The 24,163-nt window shown below is 37.9% G+C and overlaps 1 protein-coding gene across 5 annotated transcripts in view; it reads right to left on the bottom strand.

Moving 5' to 3' along the window:
- The window catches only part of HEATR5B (HEAT repeat containing 5B), a 106,113-nt gene that overhangs the window by 39,566 nt on the left and 42,384 nt on the right, over positions 1 to 24,163 (bottom strand). For all 5 annotated transcript variants that reach the window (XM_031008176.3, XM_031008179.3, XM_055377717.2 and 2 more), the window contains exons 19-25: positions 23,220 to 23,379; positions 22,415 to 22,604; positions 19,944 to 20,113; positions 14,760 to 14,904; positions 10,820 to 11,059; positions 10,061 to 10,312; positions 2,794 to 2,975 (exon numbers count right to left, since the gene is read on the bottom strand). In XM_031008176.3, the coding sequence (XP_030864036.2) occupies positions 2,794 to 2,975; positions 10,061 to 10,312; positions 10,820 to 11,059; positions 14,760 to 14,904; positions 19,944 to 20,113; positions 22,415 to 22,604; positions 23,220 to 23,379 (1,339 nt within the window). The remainder of the gene's footprint in view (positions 1 to 2,793; positions 2,976 to 10,060; positions 10,313 to 10,819; positions 11,060 to 14,759; positions 14,905 to 19,943; positions 20,114 to 22,414; positions 22,605 to 23,219; positions 23,380 to 24,163) is intronic.

The raw sequence follows: 24,163 nt of genomic DNA, 5'->3' as shown, positions 1-24,163 counted from the left end.
AACAGTATTTACCTTATGAGTGAATCTCAAATCTGGATCAATTTATTTAAATAACTGATTAGTACTAAAGATTCACGGTCACTCAATGACCCTAAAGGTCATTTCACCTCAAAAGGAGATGCTTTAAAAAGCTGCTCAAAAACATTAATTTATGCATTTTTGTTATTAATAAGTAGAGGAATATGAGCTTTTGTTTTAAATAAGCCAATATCAGTCATAGATTCTTAGCTATATTAGATATAACAAGTATAAGCTGAATACAGGAGTAAGATGTAGTCAGCTCCTATGTTGAGATATTCTTCCCTTACCACAGAGATCCAGTTGGTCAGGTATATCAATAGTAGTTTGGAAATGAATCGAGACTCCCTCTCTATGACTAAAGACAGATGGTAATTGATCACAATATGTGAGCTAGTATTGGATTCTGTACTGGAAGAGAAAGAATACTATATCAACTAGGTTACTGGGTTGACTGACACAGCTGGAATATGATAGATTATGTAAAAGTATATATCATTGTTGAATTTCTTGAGGTTACCTATTCTGTTGTCACATAAGACAATGTTCTTGTCCTATGAAAATATAGTCTAAAATGCTCAAGGGTAAAAAAAGCACATGATTTAAATAATTTATTTTTAAATGGTTTAGGAAAAAATGTGTGTGTGTTGGGGGAAGAAAGAGAGAGAATCATTGTTAAAGCAAATGAGGCAAAATTAACAATTGGCAAATATGAATATGGGGTGTAAGATAGTTTTTTTGTACTATTCTTGCAGCTTTTCTGTAAATTTGATATCATTCTTTTTTTTTTTTTTGAGATGGAGTCTTGCTCTCCCACCCCGCAAGCTGGAATGAAGTGGCGCGATCTCAGCTCACTGCAACCTCCACCTGCCAGGTTCAAGCAATTCTCCTTCTCAGCCTCCCAAGTAGCTGGGATTACAGGCCCGGCTAATTTTTTATTTTTAGTAGACATGGGGTTTTGCCATGTTGGCTAGGCTGGTCTCGAACTCCTGACCTCAGGTGATCCACCTGCCTTGGCCTCCCAAAGTGCTAGGATTACAGGCATGAGCCACCGCGCCCAGCAATAGCATTTCTTTCTTTCTATTTTTTGAGATGGAGTCTCACTCTGCTGCAGCCTCTGCCTCCCTTGTTCAAGCAATTCTCCTGCCTCAGCTTCCTGAGTAGCTGGGATTATAGGAGCCTGCGACCACGCCCAACTAATTTTTTTATTTTTAGTAGAGACGGGGTTTCACCATGCTGGTCAGGATGGTCTCCAGCTCCCAACCTCAGGCGATCTGCCCACCTTGACCTCCCAAAGTGCTGGGATTACAGGCATGAGCCACCGCCCCCAGCTGGCGATATCATTTCTAAATAAAAAGTTTTAAAAAACCCCATCATTCCAATAGGTTGGGTATTTGGGAGTAAACAATTGTATACAGGTTTTCTATAGCCAGTTGGGCTAGAAGCTCTAACTTCTTCACTTATACTTAACATGCAAAAACAACAGATTATACATTATTCACATTTTAAATTTTTTATATATTTGAGCACAACTTTTAGATGAGGTATGGTGCACTGGAGTGAAGATTTTGCCATAATCACACACAAAAAAATCTGTTACTTCCTTGTTAACAAAATTTTTTTATCCTTCATATAATCCCCCACTGCTAGGATTAGTCTACTGTGCCTCATTTGAATAACTTAAGTACAGGTACAAATCTCAGGAGCAACAAGTAGATCTCTCTTTGAATGAAATAAAAAATCAGCCGGGCATGGTGCCTCACACCTGTAATCCCAGCACTTTGGGAGGCCGAGGTGGGTGGATCACGAGGTCAGGAGATCGAGACTATCCTGGCTAACATGGTGAAACCTCATCTCTACTAAAAACACAAAAAAATTAGCCAGGCGTGGTGGTGGGTGCCTGTAGTCCCAGCTACTAAGGAGGCTGAGGCAGGAGAATGGCATGAACCTGGGAGGCGGAGCTTGCAGTGAGCCAAGATTGCGCCACTGCACTCCAGCCTGAGCGACACAGTATCTAATTCTTTCAGTAATACTTTTTTTTTTTGAGACGGAGTCTTGCTCTGTCACCCAGGCTGGAGTGCAGTGGTGTGCTCTCGGCTCACTGCAACCTCCGCGTCCCGGGTTCAAGCAACTCTCCTGCCTCAGCCTCCCGAGTAGCTGGGACTACAGGCATGTGCCACCATGCCCGGCTAATTTTTTGTATTTTTAGTAGAGACAGGGTTTCACCATGTTAGCCAGGATGGTCTCCATCTCCTGACCTCGTGATCCGCCTGCTTCGGCCTCCCAAAGTGCTGGGATTACAGGCGTGAGCCACCATGCCCGGCCTCAGTAATACCTTTAACTGTTGTTATTAAGAGTTAATTTATCCTTCATTATACAAGGGGCAACTGCTATCTATTTCTAAAAATGCTTATGAAGGTTTGCCATATAAAAATAACGGCAGCAAATCCACAACACTCTTTTGAAGGTTCCTTTTATCTCTTAAAGGGCAGGGCTAAATATCTAAACACAAGACTGGAAAGCTGAGCTGGAATTTCTATTCTAGTTTTATCACTAATATGTTATCACAACTTAAAAATAGTGACAACAGCTTGACACTTATTTCTTCATTTGTGGGGTGACTAAACCTAGGTAACAGACAATGGAGATAAAGAGATGCATTCTACAGAAATAAACAGATTGCAGTTCCAAATGCAGTCCTCCAGGAAGTCTGCACTTCTTCAGTAATCTTTCAAAAGATCAATTTTAAGTTCTTAAATAAACAGAAAATCTCACATTAGCCTGATACTGCTCCAGTATCACATGACCTGGAAATTCTGGCTCAGGCACAGACGCAAACTTCTTGATAATGTCTTCAAGCGCCTGGAGCCCAGCCATTCGCAGCTGGTTGCTATGATCAGTTGCAGCCATGAATGCCATGCGAATGAGGTCAGAGAGATGAAGTACCAAGAGGTCATCTAAAAATAAAAATAGAATGCAAAAATGAAAACTTTTCCAAAAATAAGTGTAATAACATAAAAATATGAAATGAAATAAATTTTTGATAAAAAACACAATCCACATATTTCACAACTTTGAAAATAGCAAAGATATTATATTCAAGACAACTTCCATATCAATCTTTCAAGAATAGTGATATACAATACAGTAATGTTGATGATGTTATAGGACGTACAATGATATGTTATGCAAAATACTCTTAACGTAACTTTCCCAAAATGAGTTTCTGATCCTTTAAGAACAAAGGCTTGGCAGACTTTTTTGGTAAAGAACCAGATAGTTAATATTTTTGGCTTCATGAAAGAAAATAGACTCTTGGGACCCCAAAACTCACTATGCCAAAGAGAAAGTGAAGCTTGGGAACTGAGTCTTGCAATACTGCCTTTTGTTCCCAGGTAGCTGTAATTTCACAACTGTGTGTCATTGCCTCATTTTAAGCCAGGTTCCCACAATGATAGAAGGCCAAAAATCTTCCTAAATGGCCTCCTCTCACAAATTGCTCACAAGGAATCTTTCAGAATACATACCCTCCGCTAAGAACCAGCCCTAAAACCAAGTTCTGTTGAATCTCGCCCTGACAATGTCAATTACCAGCTTATTTTCACAGGTATAGGACAATGACAAGATGAGAAATCATCCCTCTCTCTATGCTGTGGCCAATGTGTAACTGACTTTTTCCTGTATTCCCCCTTTTCACATGTAAAATGTAGATTTACTGAGGCTAGGCAGGGCGAAGTGGCTCAGCCTGTAAACCTAGCACTCTGGGAGGCTGAGGTGGGTGGATAGCTTGAGCTCAAGAGTTTGAGACCAGTCTGGGAAACATGGTGAACCCCATCTCTACAAAACATACAAAAATTAGCTGGGCATGGTGGCGTGGACCTGTAGTCCCAGCTACTCAGGGGGCTGAGGTAGGAGGATCCTTTGAACCTGGGAGGTCAAGGCTGCAGTGAGCCGAGATCACGCAACTGCACTCCAGCCTGGGTGACAAAGTGAGACCCTGTTTCAAAAAAAAAAAAAAAAAAAAAAAAAATTTACTGAGGCTAATCAGAGCCTCATAGGAATATAATAACCATCTGATCCCTGCTTACCCTTCATTCCCTTTTTTTTCCTTCCTGCTGTTCTTTCTTCTTTAAATAAGGAAGTTCCCAAAACCCCCTTTGGAAAAAACACAGGTCACAGATGCTCCTGTTACCTGTGTTTTTTCCCAGGTGAATCCTTAACCTTGGCTAATAAACCTCTATCAATTGATATCTGCTTCAGTCACTTTTTGGTTCACACTTTATAGGCTATATTATCTCTTTTTATCATTTTTTTTTTTTTTTGAGATGGAGTATTGCTCTGTTGCCCAGGCTGGAGTGCAGTGGTGTGATCTTGGCTCACTACAAACTCTGCCCCCGAAGGGTTCAAGCGATTCTCCTGCCTCAGCCTCCCAAGGAGCTGGGATTACAGGCACCCAACACCACGCCTAGCTAATTGTTGTATTTTTAATAGAGATGGGGTTTCACCATGTTGACCAGGCTGGTCTCAAACTCCTGACCTTGTGATTCGCCCACCTCGGCCTCCCAAAGTGCTGGGATAACAGGCGTGAGCCACCATGCCTGGGCTCAGGCTATATTATCTCCATTGCAACTACTCAACTCCACTGTTACGGTGCAAAAGCAGCCACAGACAATACGTATAGAAATGAGTGTGCTGTGCTCCAATAAAACTTTATTTACAAAAAACGCTGTAGGTTGGATTTGGACTGTAGGCTGGAGTCTGCCAATTCTAGAAAAACTCTTGTCAGGAAACTTAAATCTACAAAATAAGAAGGAAACGACCTTTATAGTAAGATATGGAAAAGGGAAATGTTTTTCCTTTTAGCCCTAGAGTAAAAGCTGTCCTGGATCTGTATGAACAAAGTTTAAAAGCAAGTCTCAAAATAATTAAAATGATACCAAGTAATTTAACTACATCCCAGAACAAAGTCCAAAATTATTTTGGAATACACCAAAATCCAGCACTAATATCGTAAAACTTACAGTGTCTGACATCTAATAAAAAATTACCAAGAATGCAAAGAAGTAGGGAAATCTGTCTCACAACAAAGAGAGAGAGAGAAAAAAATCAGTGAATAGAAACAAGTCTAGAAATGAAAAAGATAAGATAATTAGACAGGGAACTTTAAATAGCTATTATCAATATGTTTCCTATGTTCAAAGAAGGAAAAGAAAAGCACGAAAATAATTAAGGGAGAAATGAAAGGTAGAAAAAATTCACAAAGGGGAATTTAGAGATATAAAGTAAAATATCTGAAATGAAAACTACACTGGATAAAATTAATAGAGATTAAATACTAAAGATCAGTGAACTTAAAAGACTTAGCAACACAAATTATCTAAAGAAATTATTAAGCTCAAGGTCTATGAAGTTCTTCAGGAGGCTTCAAAACCCACAAAGTCTTTTTGAAGCAGTGACATATCTATGGTTCAGCCTGATCCCCAAGTAGTTCCTATTTAAAGAAGTTTTTGTTGTTATTGTTGTTGTCAAAGTTATAAGATGTGTATCTTCATATTTTTTCATGTGCCTACCAAAAAAACTAATTTTAGAATCTTGAGTTTAAAAAGAATATCTGGCCAGGTGCACTGACTCATGTTTGCAATCCTAGAACTTTGGGAGGCCAAGGCGGGCAGATCACTTGAGGCCAGGAGTTTGAGACCAGCCTGGCCAACATGGTGAAACCTCGTCTCTACTAAAAATACAAAAATTAGCTGGGCATGGTGGCAGGTGCCTGTAATGTCAGCAGCTCAGGAGGCTGAGGCAGGAAAATCGCTTGACCCCAGGAGGCTGAGGCTGCAGTGAGCCGAGATCACAGCACCGCACTTAGCTTGGGTGACAGAGCAAGACTCTGTCTCAGAAAAAGATAAATAAATAAAATAAAAAATAAAAAGAATATCAGTTGCTTTGTGGGTGGGAGGCAAGCAGAGAAGGCAAAACATTTGGCTAGAAGCCCGCAGTGCTTCCTCACCTATAGGAAGCAAAAACACACCACCAGTAAAAGCAAGGTTTTGAACTAAGTATGTTGAAGAGATATCTGCACTCTCATGTTTACTGCAGGACTATTCACAATAACTGAGATATGAACCAACCTGTGTCTATCAATTGATAAAGAAAATGTGGTATAAATACATAATGGAATACTATTCAGCCATAGAAAAGAATAAAGTCCTATTATTTGAGACAACATGGATGAACTTGGAGGCATTAGGTTAAGTGAAATACATCAGGCACAGAAAAATACCACATGATCTCACTCATACGTGGAATCTAAAAAAGTTAATCTAACAGAAGTAGAGAGTAGAATGGTGGTTACCAGAGGTTAAGGGTAAGATGGGGATATGTTGGTCAAAGTACTTGGAATTACAGTTAAATAGGAGGAATAAGTGTAAGAGATCTACTCTATAGCACGGTGACTATACTTAATGACAATACACTGTATTCTTGAAAAATGCAAAGATGGTGGATGTTAAGTGGTCTCACACAAAAATGATAACTAGGTGAGGTAATGCATTTGTTAATTTGCTAGATTTAACTATTCTACAATGTATACATACTTCAAAACATCTTGTTGTACATGATATATATATTTGTAAGTCAATTAAAAAATTTTTGCCCAACTGATAAGCTAGAAAAGATGGTAATTATGTTATATGTATTTTACTACAACAAAAAATTGAGAAACAAACAAACAAGAATGACGTATAATAAACTACTGCCAAAATTTGGGAGAAAATTCCCAAGGCAGTACGAAGTAGATTAAAATGGGTCTACTTATATTATGCCAACCTAAAAGTAAATAAAAAGACCTATTATTCCTCCTGCACTCTATCACCTAATTTACAAAGTCTAGGACTATATCAATCTACCAAACCAAAATCTAGGTAATTGTTTCTGGAACGAGAGCGCCACTTTCCCCAACAACCAGAGTGCTGCTGCTTCTCTGCCCATCTCTATGTCTACCCTTCCTCAAAGCAAGACCTCCGTCTTTTTTCTAAATCCTAGGAAACGAACTCTTGAAAAGGTGGGAATGAGAAGGGGACTGAGCAAAAACTTCAAAGTGGAAAGATAATTCGGTGGTTTATTATATTTGGGGAGTAGTAATTCCCTACAATTAAAGCATAGGAGATAGGAAGATGAAGAGATGAAGATGATAGAGGAGAGCCTGAATAGCACATTTATTGGGTCTATACTTTTTCATATACTCTGCCATGACTGTTCAGAATCAGAATGGCAGGCGGTGATGTTAGAAAGCATCCTGTTAGAAAGGATCCAGAACAAAATATGCCAGACACTGGAATCTAGGTGGGAGCTGTTACAACAGCTTACCATCCAACTACAGATGGGAAATACATGAACAACAGAGAACATGGGCAATCCACCCCCACACTGAAAGAAAATTCCAAATATGGAGAATACTCTTCTCTTTCAAGAATATATAAACAATTAAGTTTATTAAAGAAAAATGCAACCAGGGAAAAGAACGATTCTGAAGATTCAGAGAAATGGCTAATCTCTGGAAACAGTGTTCTATAAAAACCAGAATTAAAAAAAAAAATCATGCGGCATCCTCGATAGGATGAAAAGAATCCTGGCTGCTATGGTATAAAAACAGAAAACTTTAGAGAGTAAAAAGGATATGATACAATGGAGGTGGGAGAAACGTAGACAAATTACAGGAAAATTAAAAAAAATTAAAGCAGACTTAAGACTACTAATGAAGGCAGAAAAAAGCAAAACATCAATGTATAAAGAAAAAACCTGTGAGGATCTCTGAGAACTAAGGTAAAAGGACAAGACACAATAAGGAAGAAAAATAAGTTAAGAAATCCAAAGAAAGAAAGGTCAACCTAAGGATTTTCACTATTCCCTAAATGTAGTATGCACACTTATGATTCCTTGGCTTTACAAATTCTTACTTCCTCTGATTCTTTTTATTTACTTATTTATTTATTTGGCAATCAGCTTTTTCATGTTGAATCCCTCTGCTTCTAATAAACCAGTGTAGTAGGCAGAATATTAGCACCCCAAAATCTCCACACCTAATCCCTAGAACCTGTGAATATGTTACCTTGCAGGGCAAAAGGGACTTTGCAGATGTGATTAATTAAGGTTATGGAGTCTAAAACATGGAGACTGGCCTAAATTATCAAGGCAGACCCAATCTAATCACATGAGTCCTTAAAAGCAGAGCACCTTTCCTGGCTGCAGTCAGAGACATGTGACGACTGAAGAAGCATCAGAGAGATTTAACGCTGCTGGCTTTGAAGAGAGAGAGGGGGCCGTGAGCCAGGGAGTGCAGGCAGCATATACAAGCTGGAAAGAAAAGGAAAGGGATGCCCCCTAGAGCCTCTAGAAAGGAACACAGCCCTGCCGATGCCTTGATGTTAGCCCAGCGAGACTCTTGTTGGACTTCTGACCTACAGAACTGTAAGATGATAAACTTGTGTGATTTTAAACCAAGTTTGTGGGCATTTGTTATAGCAGCAATAGAAAACTAATGCCACCAGTCTCTTCTAACCCTTTCTCTGCCTTTAAAACTAATCTTCAAAATAACCTCTTCTGTGACGTCTTCCCTGGCTTTATAGGAAATGAATACTACGTGTTTTTTAATGTTCTCAAAGTACTTTAACATACTACTATTGGGACATGCCATAACTATTTGACTGAGAAGTCTGTCTCTCTGTCTTCTAGGCTATAAGTTCTTCCAGGGTATGGACTATGTTTTTTTCTTCTATGTATCCCTACCGTATACCAAAAAACAGGATGCAGTAAATATTTGCTGAATAATGACATGAACAAAAACACTATGTTCATGATGTATTGTGCTTTGCTGATAACCTATATTCAGAGTCTCATTTTATACATGTTGTACTACTGTTTTACAGTTTGTATGTTTTTGAGACAGAGTCTTGCTCTGTCGCTCAGGCTGGAGTACGCTGGCATGATCTCGGCTCACTGCTACCTCCGCCTCCTGGGTTCAAGCGATTCTCCTGACTCAGCCTCCTGAGTAGCTGGGACTACAGGCATGTGCCAGGATGCCCACTAATTTGTTGTATTTTTAGTAGAGATGGGGTTTCAGCATGTTGGCCAGGCTGGTTTTGAACTCCTGACCTCAAGTGATCCACCCGCCTCAGCCTCCCAAAGTGCTGGGATGTAATTACAGGCACGAGCCACCGCACCCAGCCTGTTTGTTTTAAAAATATGTATGTGAGCTCTGCTGCTTCTTATACACAATGAAACAACCCAAAAGGCATTTTCAATTCATAGACGTCAATATTGTTAACACATACAATTTGTCTTCAGATATTTAAAAAATGACTGGGTGATGAAGAGACAACAAACTATAGGATAAGGAATCTGTTACTCTATCACCTCTCAATTTCTCTGGGTCTCTTCAACTATGAAATGAAGGTACTGGGTCTGATGGTCTCTTTGTAAATTCCCTATAATAACAGATTCAGGGGATACATGGTATAAAAAGTTTACAAAAGATAAAAAATAATAAGATAAAAGTTGTTTCCATAATAAACAATTTTCACCTTTTCAAAAATACCTAATAGCACTTCTGAAATCTGAGAGTTTGAAATCTACCAGTGCATTCATGAATTCTGATACTCTCCATGGCTGGGGACGGCAAAGCTCACTTTATTTATATGCCTTAAAATTTTACCATTTCCTTTCCGCTGAAATGCTAAAATCCAGGACAACATACTGAGAAAACCTAAGTAACTGCCATCATTATCCTTTGGGCAAATGATTAAATAGACACACAGATCAATCTATCTTGTGGACCACCTTCTTCAACTTATCTTCCCAATAGGAATCAGAAGATGACTAGTATGCAGAGGGGACAGAAAACTAAGATGAAAGGCAAGAGAACTTACAATAAATAAATGGCATATTCTAAAGCACACTATATCCGTCGCAGTAAAATATCTCATAGCAGCAAAATATCTCAAGGTGTAAAAATGCTTTGGGGAAAAAGTACTGATTTTAAATTTACTTGTAGGGTTTCGAAGTTTAGCAGAACGTGCCAAGGCAAGATCAAAGTGAGCCTGGTCTGCATTCTCACACAAATTGATGATTCGACACAGGCAATCGGCAGCAAATACTCGAGTGGCCCAGCGAGGGGCCACAAAGGGCTTTGATTTATCTTCTTCACCTAACGTGGTAAACATGGTATCATCATCCATCTCATCTTTCTTTTCAGCTTCTTCATCTTTTCCACTACTTAAGAGAGTTGCAGTACTCATATCTACAACAAGAATAAGGAATATTGTAACAATCTCACATAAGCAAAAATGATCCTTTAAAAAGTTATTAATATTAAAAATTTTTTAATTTTAAAAAAAGACTAAATTCTTACTTGCTGGAAAACAGTAAAACTAGCAGAAATTTTTTTAAACAATCAAAAGCCAAGGAAAAGATAACATAAATTACTTTTATGTAAACTACATTTACATATTTCAATAGTTTTACATACTATGTCATACTCTAGAGTAACTTGGGGTTTTTATACATGAAAATTTAGTTTGAACTTCCAAAAAATTTTGAAATATATTTTCCCAACAATATAAAAAAGCTCATTTGTTTACAACATAATTTAACTTTCAACATTTTGACAGAGATTTGTAGATCAAAAATTATTACTTTTAAATATAAGCTATAATTTACATGTATCTATCTTTATACATATATCTATATGTATATATCAGAAGTAAAACAATTTCCATTATTTTAAGAATGCACATTAAATACTCACCACTAGAAGCTGCCAGGACATCTTTACAAAGCATTAGCCAATGAGAAAGTTTTTCTACTGCCAGCGAAGAAAGCATATGTCCCAAAGTGTCATGAATATCAGAACATAATTTTCGATCTGTCTCCCGGTCTAGCATTCCAAAAAGAAGTCCCTCAAGACCAGTTTCTGTTATATTAACACCTTGGTGCCGGCAGTGGATATCAGTTCGAGCACTAACCCCAGGGGCAAAAGGATTGACATCTGAAAGGTAATTTTTACAAATGAATTTGTATGGTATTTTGGTGTACGCTATAGGTAACAATTATGATAAAGACCAAGTCTTACGTATAAATTCACAACAGCCACAAAACCAGCTAGCTATATACAATTTAACTATGGCCTCTAGTTTACATATCTTTGGGATTATAATTTAATCTGGCAATTAGAGTAAAACCTCGAACTGTAAAACTGATTATTCTGAGATATTGTAAACAAATCTCAGGGAACTCTCAATAAATAGTTGATTCTAATAAGAAAAAGTGTGGGACACAGATATACTGCTAAATATATTTAACAAACTAAAAAACTATTGTATTTGTTAGAAGAACAAATTGAAACTTATTCAGTCTTATAGTTCAGATTTTAAAATTTTTATAAAGCCAGAACACCAACTCTAAGTGGATTGTATCCTAAGAGTTCATTTAAAAATTGGGAAAATCCAAGGCTGGGCGCAGTGGCTCACGCCTGTAATCCCAGCACTTTGGGAGGCTGAGGCAGGTGGATCACCTGAGATCAGGAGTCCGAGACCAGCCTGGCCAACATGGCGAAACCCCGTCTCTACTAAAAATACCAAATTTAGCTGGGCATGGTGGCGGGTGTCTATAATCCCAGCTACTCAGAAGGCTGAGGCAGGAGAATCGCTTGAACCCAAGAGGTGGATGTTGCAGTGAGCCGAGATTGTGCCATTGCACTCCAGCCTGGACCACAAGAGTGAAACTCCATTGGGCACAGTGGCTCACGCCTGTAATCCCAGCACGTTGGGAGGCCGAGGTGGGAGGTTCACAAGGTCAGGAGTTCAAGACCAGCCTGGCCAAGATGGTGAAATCCTGCCTCTACTAAAAATACAAAAATTAGCCGGGTGCAGTGGCAGGTGCCTGTAATTCGAGCCACTCGGGAGGCTGAGGCAGGAGAATCACTTGAACCTGGGAGGCGGAGGTTGCAGTGACCTGAGACCGTGCCACTACACTCCAGCTGGGTGACAGAGACTCTGTCTCAAAAAAATAAATAAATAAATAAATAAATAAAAATCGGGAAAATCCAAAGAGTAACAACAACCAAAAAGCAATGTTGTCATGAAATAGTGGTTAAATTTCTTGCTTCATCGGAAAATCTTTTCATTCTTGTAAACAGCAGTGGTATATAACTGGTGGCTTTAAGAATGAGTATTATTACGCCCTCTGAAGTCTAGAGCCCACTGAACCCTGAAGGGAGTAAGACAGAGGAATGGAAATGAAAGGTAACTATTTTTGTTGTGTCACCCCAAATACAGAATAAGGGGAGGTTTGAAGAAAATAGCCATAGTGAGTGAAATTCTAAAACAATAGAAAAAGTTAAATGAAAGGGTTCCAAGAAAAGAGAACACTAGGAAGAGATTAGGCACAGAGACTTTTTTTCACTTAGCAGTAGATAGTGAATATTTTCCCATTTCAGTAATTATACTTCTATAGTATGAATGTTAACGGCTACGCAGCAAACCAATAAATTAAGGGAAAATTAATTGATTAATCACTGAGGACAAATTCCTTAAAAGAAAATTAATTGATTAGAGGACGAATTCCTTAAGAGGGAATTTCTAGGTCAAAGGGTAAGCACATTTTGAAAACTTCAAGGACATAGTGCCAAAAAACCCTCCAGAAAATGTGCATGACTCTACATTTCTATCTGTAGTACAAGAAATATCTATTCCCACTTTTCCCAACACTGGTTATAATTATTATTTTTAATCTTGATCACTTTTATAGAAGAAAAATGCTATTTTATGATTATAGTAACTTGTAATTGTTAAATCACTGGAGGTTAAAGATATTTGTTATTTCTTCTGTATAAAATGTGCTCTAGTGGTTTTTACAAGGTGCAAAAACAAATTAACATTGCAGGCCTGAGACTACCTTAGTAAGACTTAATTGCAAGGTTAGCCCTTGGCTAGCATCTGGGAATTGGGTTTCTAGAGGTTTCCCACCATTAATGCCCTGATAAAAGTGGCTCGCTGTACCTAAACTGTGGCTTCTGCTGAACATCTGCTTTCCTTCTGAGTCCAAACTTTTGGTATGTGCCAGGCAGGCCATGCCTATGGGATCAGCCCCCAATAAAAACATTGGGCATTAAGTCTTTAATAAGCTTCTCTGGGAGAATACATTACACACACGCTGTCACAATCCATTGCTGGGTTGCGATCTCTATGACTCCATGGGGACAGGGCTCTGGGGAGCTTGTGCCTGGTTTCCTCTAACTTCATCCTATACACCTTTTCTTCCTTTTGTCATAATAAACACAGCCAGGAAAATGCCTATACACTGAGTCCACCCAGGAAATCATCAAACCTGGGGGTGATCTTGGGGACTCCAAACATACTCATTTGTAAAAGCTTTAAACACTTTTATATTTTATTAAATACGTACGTTAGTAAATAAAATTAGTTAATAAAAATATATTTTGTAAATATTTTTCCCTATCTTAGCTGTTTTTCTGTTCTTTCTTTCTTTTTTTTTTTTTTTAAGAGACAGGATCTCACTATGTTGCCCAGGTTGGACTTGAACTCCTGGGCTCAAGTGATCTGTCTCAGCCTTCCAAGTAGTCTCAATTTTGTTTATGGCAACTGACATGTAGAAGTTCTGAAAATTTATATGTATTCAGAAGAGTTCTGTAACTACTTTTGGTGATGTTTTCTCTCCAAAAAACAGTACTGTCTACTGGTAGATTTTTATAATAAACTTCTTTAATATTCTACAATACCGTATAGTCTGTTAATAAAGTTCTTATGCTATGCTACAATTGAAGTTATTCTTGTATCTTGCTTCTTTGTATCCAAGCAGCTTCTAGGCATTAGAAAACTTTTATAAGTTTTATAAGTAAAAATTTTCCCTCATAATAGGGGAAATATCTCTGTCAATTAAACTCTTAAAAAGTTTCCAAACCACCTACACCTAGATACCAGAAGACCAGCTAGGAATTTAAGCTATACCTAAAACCCTCCAAAAAGTCAGAAAGATAGCAGAAGACCAGCTAGGAATTTAAGCTATACCTAAAACCCTCCAAAAAAGCAGAAAGAACTAAAGGAAGCAAAGATCATCCTTTTGCTACCAAACATCTACTGACATTTCATAGTTTTATTGGCTACTTTGGCCTTACCTTCTTAGAAGAAAAATTACATCACAAGAGGCTAACTACCATCCAGAACTGGAAACCTTCAAGTGCGCCTGAAACATCCTCAAGAAATGGCAGAAATATTCTGATACTAAATATTTTTCAGTTTTTTTAAGCTGCAAATAATTTTTTTTAAATCTAGTCACTCACACCCAACTTTTTACTTATTTATTTACTTACTTCCTTACTTTAGGAGACATGGTCTTACTCTACCACCCAGACTGGAGCACAGGGGCATGACCATAGCTCACTGTAACCTTAAACCCTTGGGCTCAAGCGATCCTCCCACCTCAGCCTCCTGAGTAGCTAGGACTACAGGTACACAATACTATGCCCAACTTGCAAAAATTTTTAAAAAGCAAAAATGCAAAATTATCAAGAAAACCACATTGGAATTTTAAAAGTGGTAATGGTTTTATTTCAAAGAATAAGACATCTGGCCACATTTCAACACAAAAATGTTATTTGATAAATAGTACTTAATTGAAATGTAAAAGTAGTTAAACAAAAAAGAATATTGACCAATACTATAACTTACTGGCACTACTGCTCTCTTTGTCCCCTGTATTTTTTGCCAGGCTCATGGCATATTCACATACTTCCGCTGCTTCTCTTTGTGCAAGTTGCCGAAGACATGCCACAGCTGCTCGTCGAAGTAACAAATGGGAACTACATAAGTGAACCTGTAAATCATAACAATGTTAGGCGATTTCTCTTTAAAAAGCTGTAATTCTTTAATCTTATTTGCCTAATGAATATATATATACATACATACATATATATATATATATATTTTTTTTTTTTTTTTTGAGACAGAATTTTGCTCTTGTTGCCCAGGCTGGAGCGCAGTGGCGTGATCTCAGCTCACTGCAACCTCCACCTTCTGGTTTCAAGCGATTCTCCTGCCTCGGCCTCCCAAGTAGCTGGGATTACAGGTGCCTGCCACCACACCTGGCTAATTTTTGTATTTTTAGTAGCGTCGGGTTTTCACCACGTTGGCCAGGCTGGTTTCGAACTCCTGACCTCATGATCCGCCCACCTCAGCCTCCCAAAGTGCTGGGATTACAGGCATGAGCCACTGTGCCCGGCCCTAATGAATATATATTAACATCTTACTTCTGAAGATGCTCTTCATTTAACAACCTCAGTTGTTTAAAATACAGTCAAATGATGGCCTTCTGACAAAATACTACTACTACTAAAATATACAAAAAATATGTTAGTAGCCAAAATAATTGTCCCAAGATCTGTGCTCTAAAGCTCATACAATATACTTAAATGAAAAATCCAGAAGGACCTTCTGCACATCTTATTTTACACATGGTCCTATTCAACTTTGTCATCTAAATTTTTTAAGTATATAGAGATCAAATGTAGTGAATGAAAAGTTAGGGGGCAGAGCACACCATAATATTTGAAAGCAAAGGAGGTTATCAAAGTGAAAAAACCAAATCAAGCAAACATAATCACCTGAAAAAATTGCAAAATGGGGCCTTTTGCCACAGTATTTTTTTCATCTGAAAGGTCCCTGAATATAGTACACTCTAAAACATAAAAGTATAAGATGCAACATGGCATAAAAGTTAGGAACTCAGGCACAGCTGCCAGACTGGGTTTGAATCCTGGCTCTGTCACTTATTCCTGTGACACCTTACACAAGTTACTTAGCCCCTCTGAGCCTTGATTTGCCCACATGTAAGGTGGGAATATTAACTCTTCACAGGAATATGGTGTAAATAAGTAAAATGCTTACAATGCTGGCTGGCACATGGTAACTGCTCAACAAATGTAAGCTATTATAATTATTAGTATAAATCTGACTCATGAAGAAAATATTAAATTATGTTCCATCTGCTGCTTTTCAAGCAAGGAAGTAATCTTTTAGAAAGAGTCCCAGACACAAATGATGGGGATGAAGAAGAACATATGTATGGAATACATCTCCCCTTCACAATGCCAGATAGTATATTTTTAGGCTATTAATATAGCATTTGTAATTCAAGATATACTTGCATAAAATTCATAGTCCTGCCTCAGCCTCCCAAGTAGCTGGGACTACAGGTGCCTGCCACTACACCCGGCTAATTTTTTGTATTTTTAGTACAGATGGGGTTTCACTGTGTTAGTCAGGCTGGTCTCCATCTCCTGACCTTCTGATCCTCCCACCTCAGCCTCCCAAAGTGCTGGGATTATAGGCGTGAGCCACAGCACCTGGCTGTTTGTTTTGTTTTTAAGACATCGCCCAGGCTGGTGTGCAGTGGCACAATCACATCTTACTGCAGCCTCAACCTCTCGGGCTCAAGCGATCCTCTCGCCTCATTTTTTTATTTTTTGTAGAGACAAGGTCTCATTATATCGCCCAGGCTGGTGTCAAACTCCTGCACTCAAGTGATCTGCCTGCCTTGGGCTCCCAAAGCACTGGGATTACAGGTGTGAGCCACCGCACCCAGCCAACAAAGTACTTTATTTATTCCTCTTCCTGAAAATAAAGACATTTTGGAGCTTTCAAATACTCCATAATTAATTAGAAAGCTCAAGCATGGTCATATCACATGGGAAGAACAAGTCACTTAGTCTCTTGAAGTTTCTGCCTTTTTATTTTTACAGTGGGGACAATATCCAATCCACCCATCTTACACAACTGCTGTAAGAATCAAATGATAAAACATATATGGAGAACATCATAACATCTTAATTAGTAACAATTACAGAGAATTGTAGCTAAGAAAATACATTCAACAAATGGTGACTGGCAAAGCCTAAGTGAAAGAAACAAACCACTTTACAAAGTGTTTTCAAAAACTCCACTGCAGTTATTCTCAGGTGTACTTTTCCTTTTCATTTTAACATCTGTGATATTAGAGTTATAAAGTACAATCAATGGTATCTTTAATCCCTATATTTATTGAAAAGATAATCCTATCCACACTGAACTGTAGTGGTACCATGTGCCACAGTCATAAGTTATATGACTGTGTATGTGTGAATCCAATTCTGGACACTCCGTTGTGTTCCATTTGTCTACTTGTGTATCCTTGCAATACTACCCTGTCTTTCTTATTGGAGATTATGGTAAATCTTGATAGTAAGTATACTAAATCTTCCAACTTCATTGATCTTTACAAGCACTTTGCATTTCCCCATTAAGTTTAGAATCAGCTTGTCAATTTTTCCAAAAACACCACTCTTCTACTCCATTTAGCTTCTGTGAACAACACAACCTCTATTCCTTCTTTAATCTCTCTTAACTGCTTCTACATATTTCTGGCTGACTCCTTTCCTCTTTTCTAAAATTTTCAAGTTGGGTTCCTCAATCATGACTCTCTCCTTGGTGATCTCATCTACTCCTATGTCTCTGTTTTCCATATAAATGCATATGCCTCTCAAATTTACCTCTTTAACCAGACCTCTCTTTTCTGAGCTCCAGGCCCATAAAACTAACTATCCACTTGTCTAAAACTGAATTAATGATATCCACTCTTCCCAACCCTCCTCCTCCAATGTTGACAATCTCAGGGAATTACATTACTATACTCAAGTCAAAAACCTAGGCCACATCCTTCTAACCCTCTTCTCCAACTATGCCCCACTAAGAGCCAATTAATGAACAAATCCTTCATCCTAAATATTATTCAAATCCATTGATTTCTCCCTATTCTCTTACTACTAACTTAGAGCAAATCACTACCATCTTCTTCCAAGAATACCGTAATTCTTACCCTGTAGAGTCCACTCTCTATCATGCAGCAAGAACAAAATGTAAAAAGTGCAAATCTCATTATGTCACTCCCCTGCAGAGAACACCTTCTAATGGTTTCCCACTGCTTGTAGAATAAAGTCCAAAGGTTTTATGTATGTAGAAAGTCTGCGTGATATGTCACCTGGTTAGTTGTCCAGTCTCATCATTTCCTCTAGGTCCCACATCTCTGTCTTCTCTCTCAGCCTTAATCACACTAACTAATTGGCTCTTTAAATGTATGACAGCCCTTCCCAGTTTAGGGCCTTGCATGTATTTTTCTTCCTGTCTAAAAGTAAATGCTGTCTACTTCAATATCATGCCCTTTGTAAACTAATTCCTATGTACTCTGCAAATCACACCTTAAATATCAATTTTTTTTTTTTTGAGACAGAGTTTCGCTTCCCTCGCCCAGGTTGGAGGGCAATGGCGCAATCTTGGCTCACTATAACCTCCACCTCCCGGGTTCAAGCGGTTCTCCTGCTTCAGTCTCCCGAGTAGCTGAGATTATAGGCACCTGCCACCACCCCTGACTAATTTTTGTATTTTTAGTAGAGATGAGGTTTGACCACGTTGCCCAGGCTGGTCTCGAACTCCTGACCTCAGGTGATCCCCCCCGCCTTGGCCTCCCAAAGTGCTGGGATTACAGGCGTGACCCACTGCGCCTGGCCTTAAATACCATTTTTTAATGAAAATCTTTTCTGAATGTCAGGATTATGATAGGCCTCCTGCTATATGCTCTCTTCCAGGCTTTTATAGCACTTATTTGTAAATAATATTTTTCCATTTTCCTTTGTAAACTATAAACTTTACTATGACAGAGGCTTGATCTTGTCTCACCCACAAATGTATCTCCAGTAGGTTGCATGGCTCCTGACATATAACAGGCTATCAATAAGTATCTGATGAATGAATAAATTAACAATTATAATGATAGCAACAGATACTCAGAAGTATCAATCAAGCTTTAAGAAATAAAATTCCGAGTAGGAAAAACTAAAAATGTGATATATATATATATTTATTATATATATATTTATTATATATATAATATATTATTAATTAATATATTATAATATTATATTATAATAATTATAATAATTATTATAATTATTATATATATAATTATATATAATATATATTATATATATAATTATAATATAATAAATATTATATTATAATAATTATAATAATTAATTAATAATATATTATTATATAATATATAATATATAATAAATATATAATAAATAAATAAATAAATATATATATATATATATATATATATATATTTTTTTTTTGGGAGATGGAGTCTTGCTCTGTCGCCCAGGCTGGAGTGCAGTGGTGCGATCTCGGCTCACTGCAACCTCCGCCTCCTGGGTTCAAGCAATTCTCCTGCCTCAGCCTCCCGAATAGCTGGGACTACAGGTGCACGCCACCACGCCCGGCTAATTTTGTATTTTTAGTATAGATGGGGTTTCACCATATTGGCCAGGCTAGTCTCAATCTCCTGACCTCATGATCTGCCCACCTTAGCCTCCCAAAGTGCTGGGATTATAGGTGTGAGCCACAGCGCCTGGCCCAAATGTGATATATTCTTAGCAAGGAAATAAACAGTTCATCAAGATATTTCTTAAAAGGTAAAAGAGAACACCAGTGAATAAAATGAATCGTCATGACAACTGAAGTTCAAAAAACAAACAAAAGATCTAGTATTTGATAACATAAAAGGGTGACTATAGTCCATAATAATTTTAATTGTACATTTTAAAATGACTATGGATTATTTATAACACAAATAAATGATAAATGCTTGAGGTGATGGATACCACATTCACTCTGATGTGATTATTATATACTGTAGGCTTGCATCAAAATACCCCAAGTACCCCATAAATATATATACCTAGTATGTATCCATAAAAATTTTTTTAAATGTAAAATAAAACACAACTTAAAAATCAATGAATGAAATAGCTCTATACTTACACAAAGGCTAGGAACAAGGCTAGATAGATTGACATGTCGTGGTGCAAACATGTGAAGCTGCTGAAGGCAAGATATGGCAGCTGCCTGAACAAGAGAATCTGAATGGTCCTGTGTTATTGCACAACCCACCAAACAAGAGGAACGAATTGTAGAAGTTGTTGCTCCATTCCCTGGTGCAAAATGAAAGAAAATATAAAATACAATTATTTTATTAGTACCACCAAAAATATTCCTAGTAAACAATTATCCTCTAAATAACCATTCTATCCAATTATTATTCAGGTTTTTTTTGCTGTTGTTTTTGAGATGGAGTCTCACTCCGTCGCCCAGGCCAGAGTGCAGTGGCGCGATCTTGGCTCACTGCAACTTCCGCCTCCCAGGTTCAAGCAATTCTCCTGCCTCAGCCTCTGGAGTAGCTGGGATTACAAGCACGCGCCACCACGCCCAGCTGATTTTTGTACTTTTAGTAGAGATGAGTTTTCACCATGTTGGCCAGGCTGGTCTCGAACTTCTGACCTCAAATGATCCACCCGCCGTGGCCTCCCAAAGTGCTGGGATTATAGGCATGAGCCACCGCACCCGGCCTATATGCCTATCTTTAAATGTAAATAAGGAAATCATAAAAATCACATAAGAGCTACATTCTAGTTTTATACGCATTGCCTTATCATTATCACTTTTGAAAATACCTGATAAACACCTATGCTTAATAAAAGGCACATATTTATCCTCTTCATATCTCTGTGACATTCACAGGAAGAACTATCCTCACTTTCCCAAAGAGGACAATGGGTCTAAGCAAGCGGCTTATTTAAATCACCTGTTTTTCCCTATAATACCAGCATTTTGGGAGGCCTAGGCGGACGAATCACCTGAGGTCAGGAGTTCGAGACCAGCCTGGCCAACATAGTGGAACCCCCGTCTCTACTGAAAATACAAGTTAGCTGAGGCCAGGAGAATTGCTTGAACCCAGGAGGCGGAGGTTGTAGCGAGCTGAGATCACGCCACTGCACTCCAGCCTGGGAGACAGAGCAAGACTCTGTCTCCCGGGGGGGGGAAGAAATCACATATTTTTCAATTTCTAGCATTTTCTTTAAGTCTTTTTCTTTTTCCTCTCTTTTTAAAAATATCTGTCAAAATGGAGGCAACATAGCATAGAGATTAAGAATGCCGGTAACGGGCTGGGCATGGAGGCTCGTGCCTGTAATCCCAGCACTTTGCGAGGCTGAGATGGGAGTGGGAGGATTGCTTGAGGCCAGCAGTTTGAGACCAGCCTGGGCAACATAGTGAGATCCCCATCTCTTAAAAAGAGAAAAAAAAAAAAAGGCTGGGTGCGGTGGCTCACGCCTGTAATCCCAGCACTTTGGGAGGCCGAGGTGGGTGGATCATGAGGTCAGGAGTTCGAGACCAGCCTGGCCAACATGGTGAAACCCTGTCTCTACTAAAAAATACAAGAAATTAGCTGGGTGTAGTGGCAGGCACCTGTAATCCCAGCTACTCAGGAGGCTGAGGCAGGAGAATTGCTTGAACTCAGGAAGCAGAGGTTGCAGTCAGCTGAGACCACACCACTGCACTCCAGCCTGGGCAATAGTTTCAAAATAAAAAAAAAGAATGCAAGCATCGGAAATTGATCTGGGCTTCACTTCTTACTCCAACCACTCACTAGTTTCCAAAACCTTGTAAAAGTTCTTAACCTCTCTCAGATTCAATATTTGATCAATAAAATAGAGAAAATATCAGTCTCTGGGTTGTTATCCGAATTAAATAATGTATGTTAAAAGCTCAACCCTTTGAAAACATATATAATAAATGACAAAGGAGAAAAAGGAAAACTCTGAAAGTGGTTCATATATTCAGGATATCTTTACAATAATTTGCTGACTTGGGAGTTTAACCATTAGTAGAATTAGCTCAGTGGAATTAAGTGGTACAAACATAGGCTTTAGGATCATAAATGTGCCACTCATAAGTTGACTAACTCTAGGCAAGTTACCTATCTTCTCGCAGTTTACTTCCTCATAGAAAATTAGCTAATATCTTTTTCCTTTAACAAAAAGAAAACAAAATCTAGATAATATTTACCTTATGACAGTGGTTTTTCACGCTATGTTCCTAATCCTTAGAGTTCAAAAAAAATGAAGCAAAAGTCCATGAAGACATGTGGATAGCACTCTAGGCCAAAGGAACTCCATTTTTAACTTTGTTTTCATGGGACTCCAAGTAAAATTTCATTTAAAATGTTTTCTCTGCTCAAAACTTCAACAAACATTATCATGTCATAGGCTTCTTGTAGGGATTAAGTAAAATGCCACATGTAAAAAGCTGAGTGCCAGGCTTTCAGTAAATCCAAGTATTCAGTACATAGTAATTGTTATTACAAAATTTCTTCAAGTAATGTGATGGTAATATTCAGGAAATTTAAAGATACTGATTATCTAACTAGGTTCCTTAATTTCAGATGATTTACTTACCTTGTAGTTCAGGGCCAACAGTAGTTATTATAGCACCCAAGCATCGACCCAAACACTGATGAACTTCTGTATGTGAAGGCGGAACTGTCAACAGCAAGGTAAGAACTAGAGATAATGTTGGTTCCACATAGCCACGATACATCGGACCACTAGAATCCACTATCAAAGCAAGTGAATGAAGAGACCAAGTCTAGAATAAAATATAATTTCATTTTAGTTGTAAGGAAGAATTCGAATGTACTGAATTGATTATACTGAATTGTTACATGGGTATACTCTTAATATTTTTAGGCCTAACAATGTGAAGTAGCAAATCCAGATTGTAGGATATTTTCATACACATTCTTCATCTTCACTGTAGTTATATTTACTTATGTATAATAATGTCTAAAAAGAAACAACAAAAACAAAATATTCAAAGGGTCCACATGAAGATTCAGCCAATGACCCAGGACCTAGGTTGGGGTATCACGGGAAGAGAGAGAAGGATGGTTATTTAAAAAAAAAAACTTGATCAAGCTAAAAATCTAAAGAAATAAAAAAAAAAGAGGAAAAAAGTACACAGAATAACACACAATAAAAAGAAAATATGTTTGAAGGAATGTATGTGAATGGGTGAAATTCTCAGAATAAGACAGACTTTAAGACTAGGCTGATAAACAAAATCTTGCTATGTACTATTACAAAAACAAACCCTAATATATTTGTCCTAACAACTTACCATGGTCATTTTTATTTCATAGAGCAAATAATTTTCCAAAAAATTTTCTAAACTTTTGTAATAAAAAAACCAATTATATTATACCTGGACTTCAGGGGATGTCCCATCTTGTGCTAGAGCCAATAAAATGCTGACACTGGTCTTCAGATGTTGTCCTGAGCCTATTCCACCAACATAACGATGCAAACAACCAAGAGCCAATGAATGACCAGTCCTAGATACAACATCTCGAGCCGATTTCAACCTGAAAAAAAAGATTATGCTTCAAGAACTAACTTTGCTATTTCCCTATAAAAACAACAACATTATAACTCACACAAAAACAGGGATTTATTGGGGAAATAAGATTATAATCAATTACTTCTTTATCCACTCCCTAACAGGAGTTAGAACTTCAATTTAAAATAACTACAGCTGGGTGTGATGGCTCATGCCTGTAATCCCAGCATTCGGGAGGCTGAGGCCGGTGGATCACTTGAGCCCAGGAGTTCGAGACCAGTCTGGCTAACATGGCAAAATCCCATTTCTAAAAAAAATTAAAAACTTAATCTGTCATGGCAGCGCATGCCTGTAGATCCAGCTAGTAGGGAGGCTGAAGTGAGAGGACTGCTTGAGCCTGACAGGTGAGGCTGCAGTGAGCTGTGATAACGCTACTGCACTCCAGCCTGGGTGACAGAGCAGGACCCCGTCTCAATAATAATAATATTAATAATAATAATAATAATTGGTTAAAAACATACATTTGACTGAATAAAGCCTATTTTAATTTTAGAGAAAATTTGACAACTCATTTTTAATATTAATTATTCCTTGAAAAGCCAAGACTTATTTGAAATATTTTTATATTTTTAAAAAACAAAATAACTTTTATGTTTGGTTTTAAAAATAGTAAAAAGGTATTTGTTTTCACAGTATTAGATAAAATATTTTACACTTAAGAAATACCCTATAATTATGATTTGAACCTCTTTAAAAAAGGCCACTCTTTTTTCTTTGTGAAATATATTTTAAATGAATTCAAATACATA

This window comes from Gorilla gorilla, chromosome 12 (genome assembly GCF_029281585.2).
Source record: "Gorilla gorilla gorilla isolate KB3781 chromosome 12, NHGRI_mGorGor1-v2.1_pri, whole genome shotgun sequence".
Taxonomy (NCBI): Eukaryota; Metazoa; Chordata; class Mammalia; order Primates; family Hominidae; genus Gorilla; species Gorilla gorilla.
Note: the sequence above shows the minus strand (reverse complement) of the source record. Positions and strands in the feature narration are given on the sequence as shown.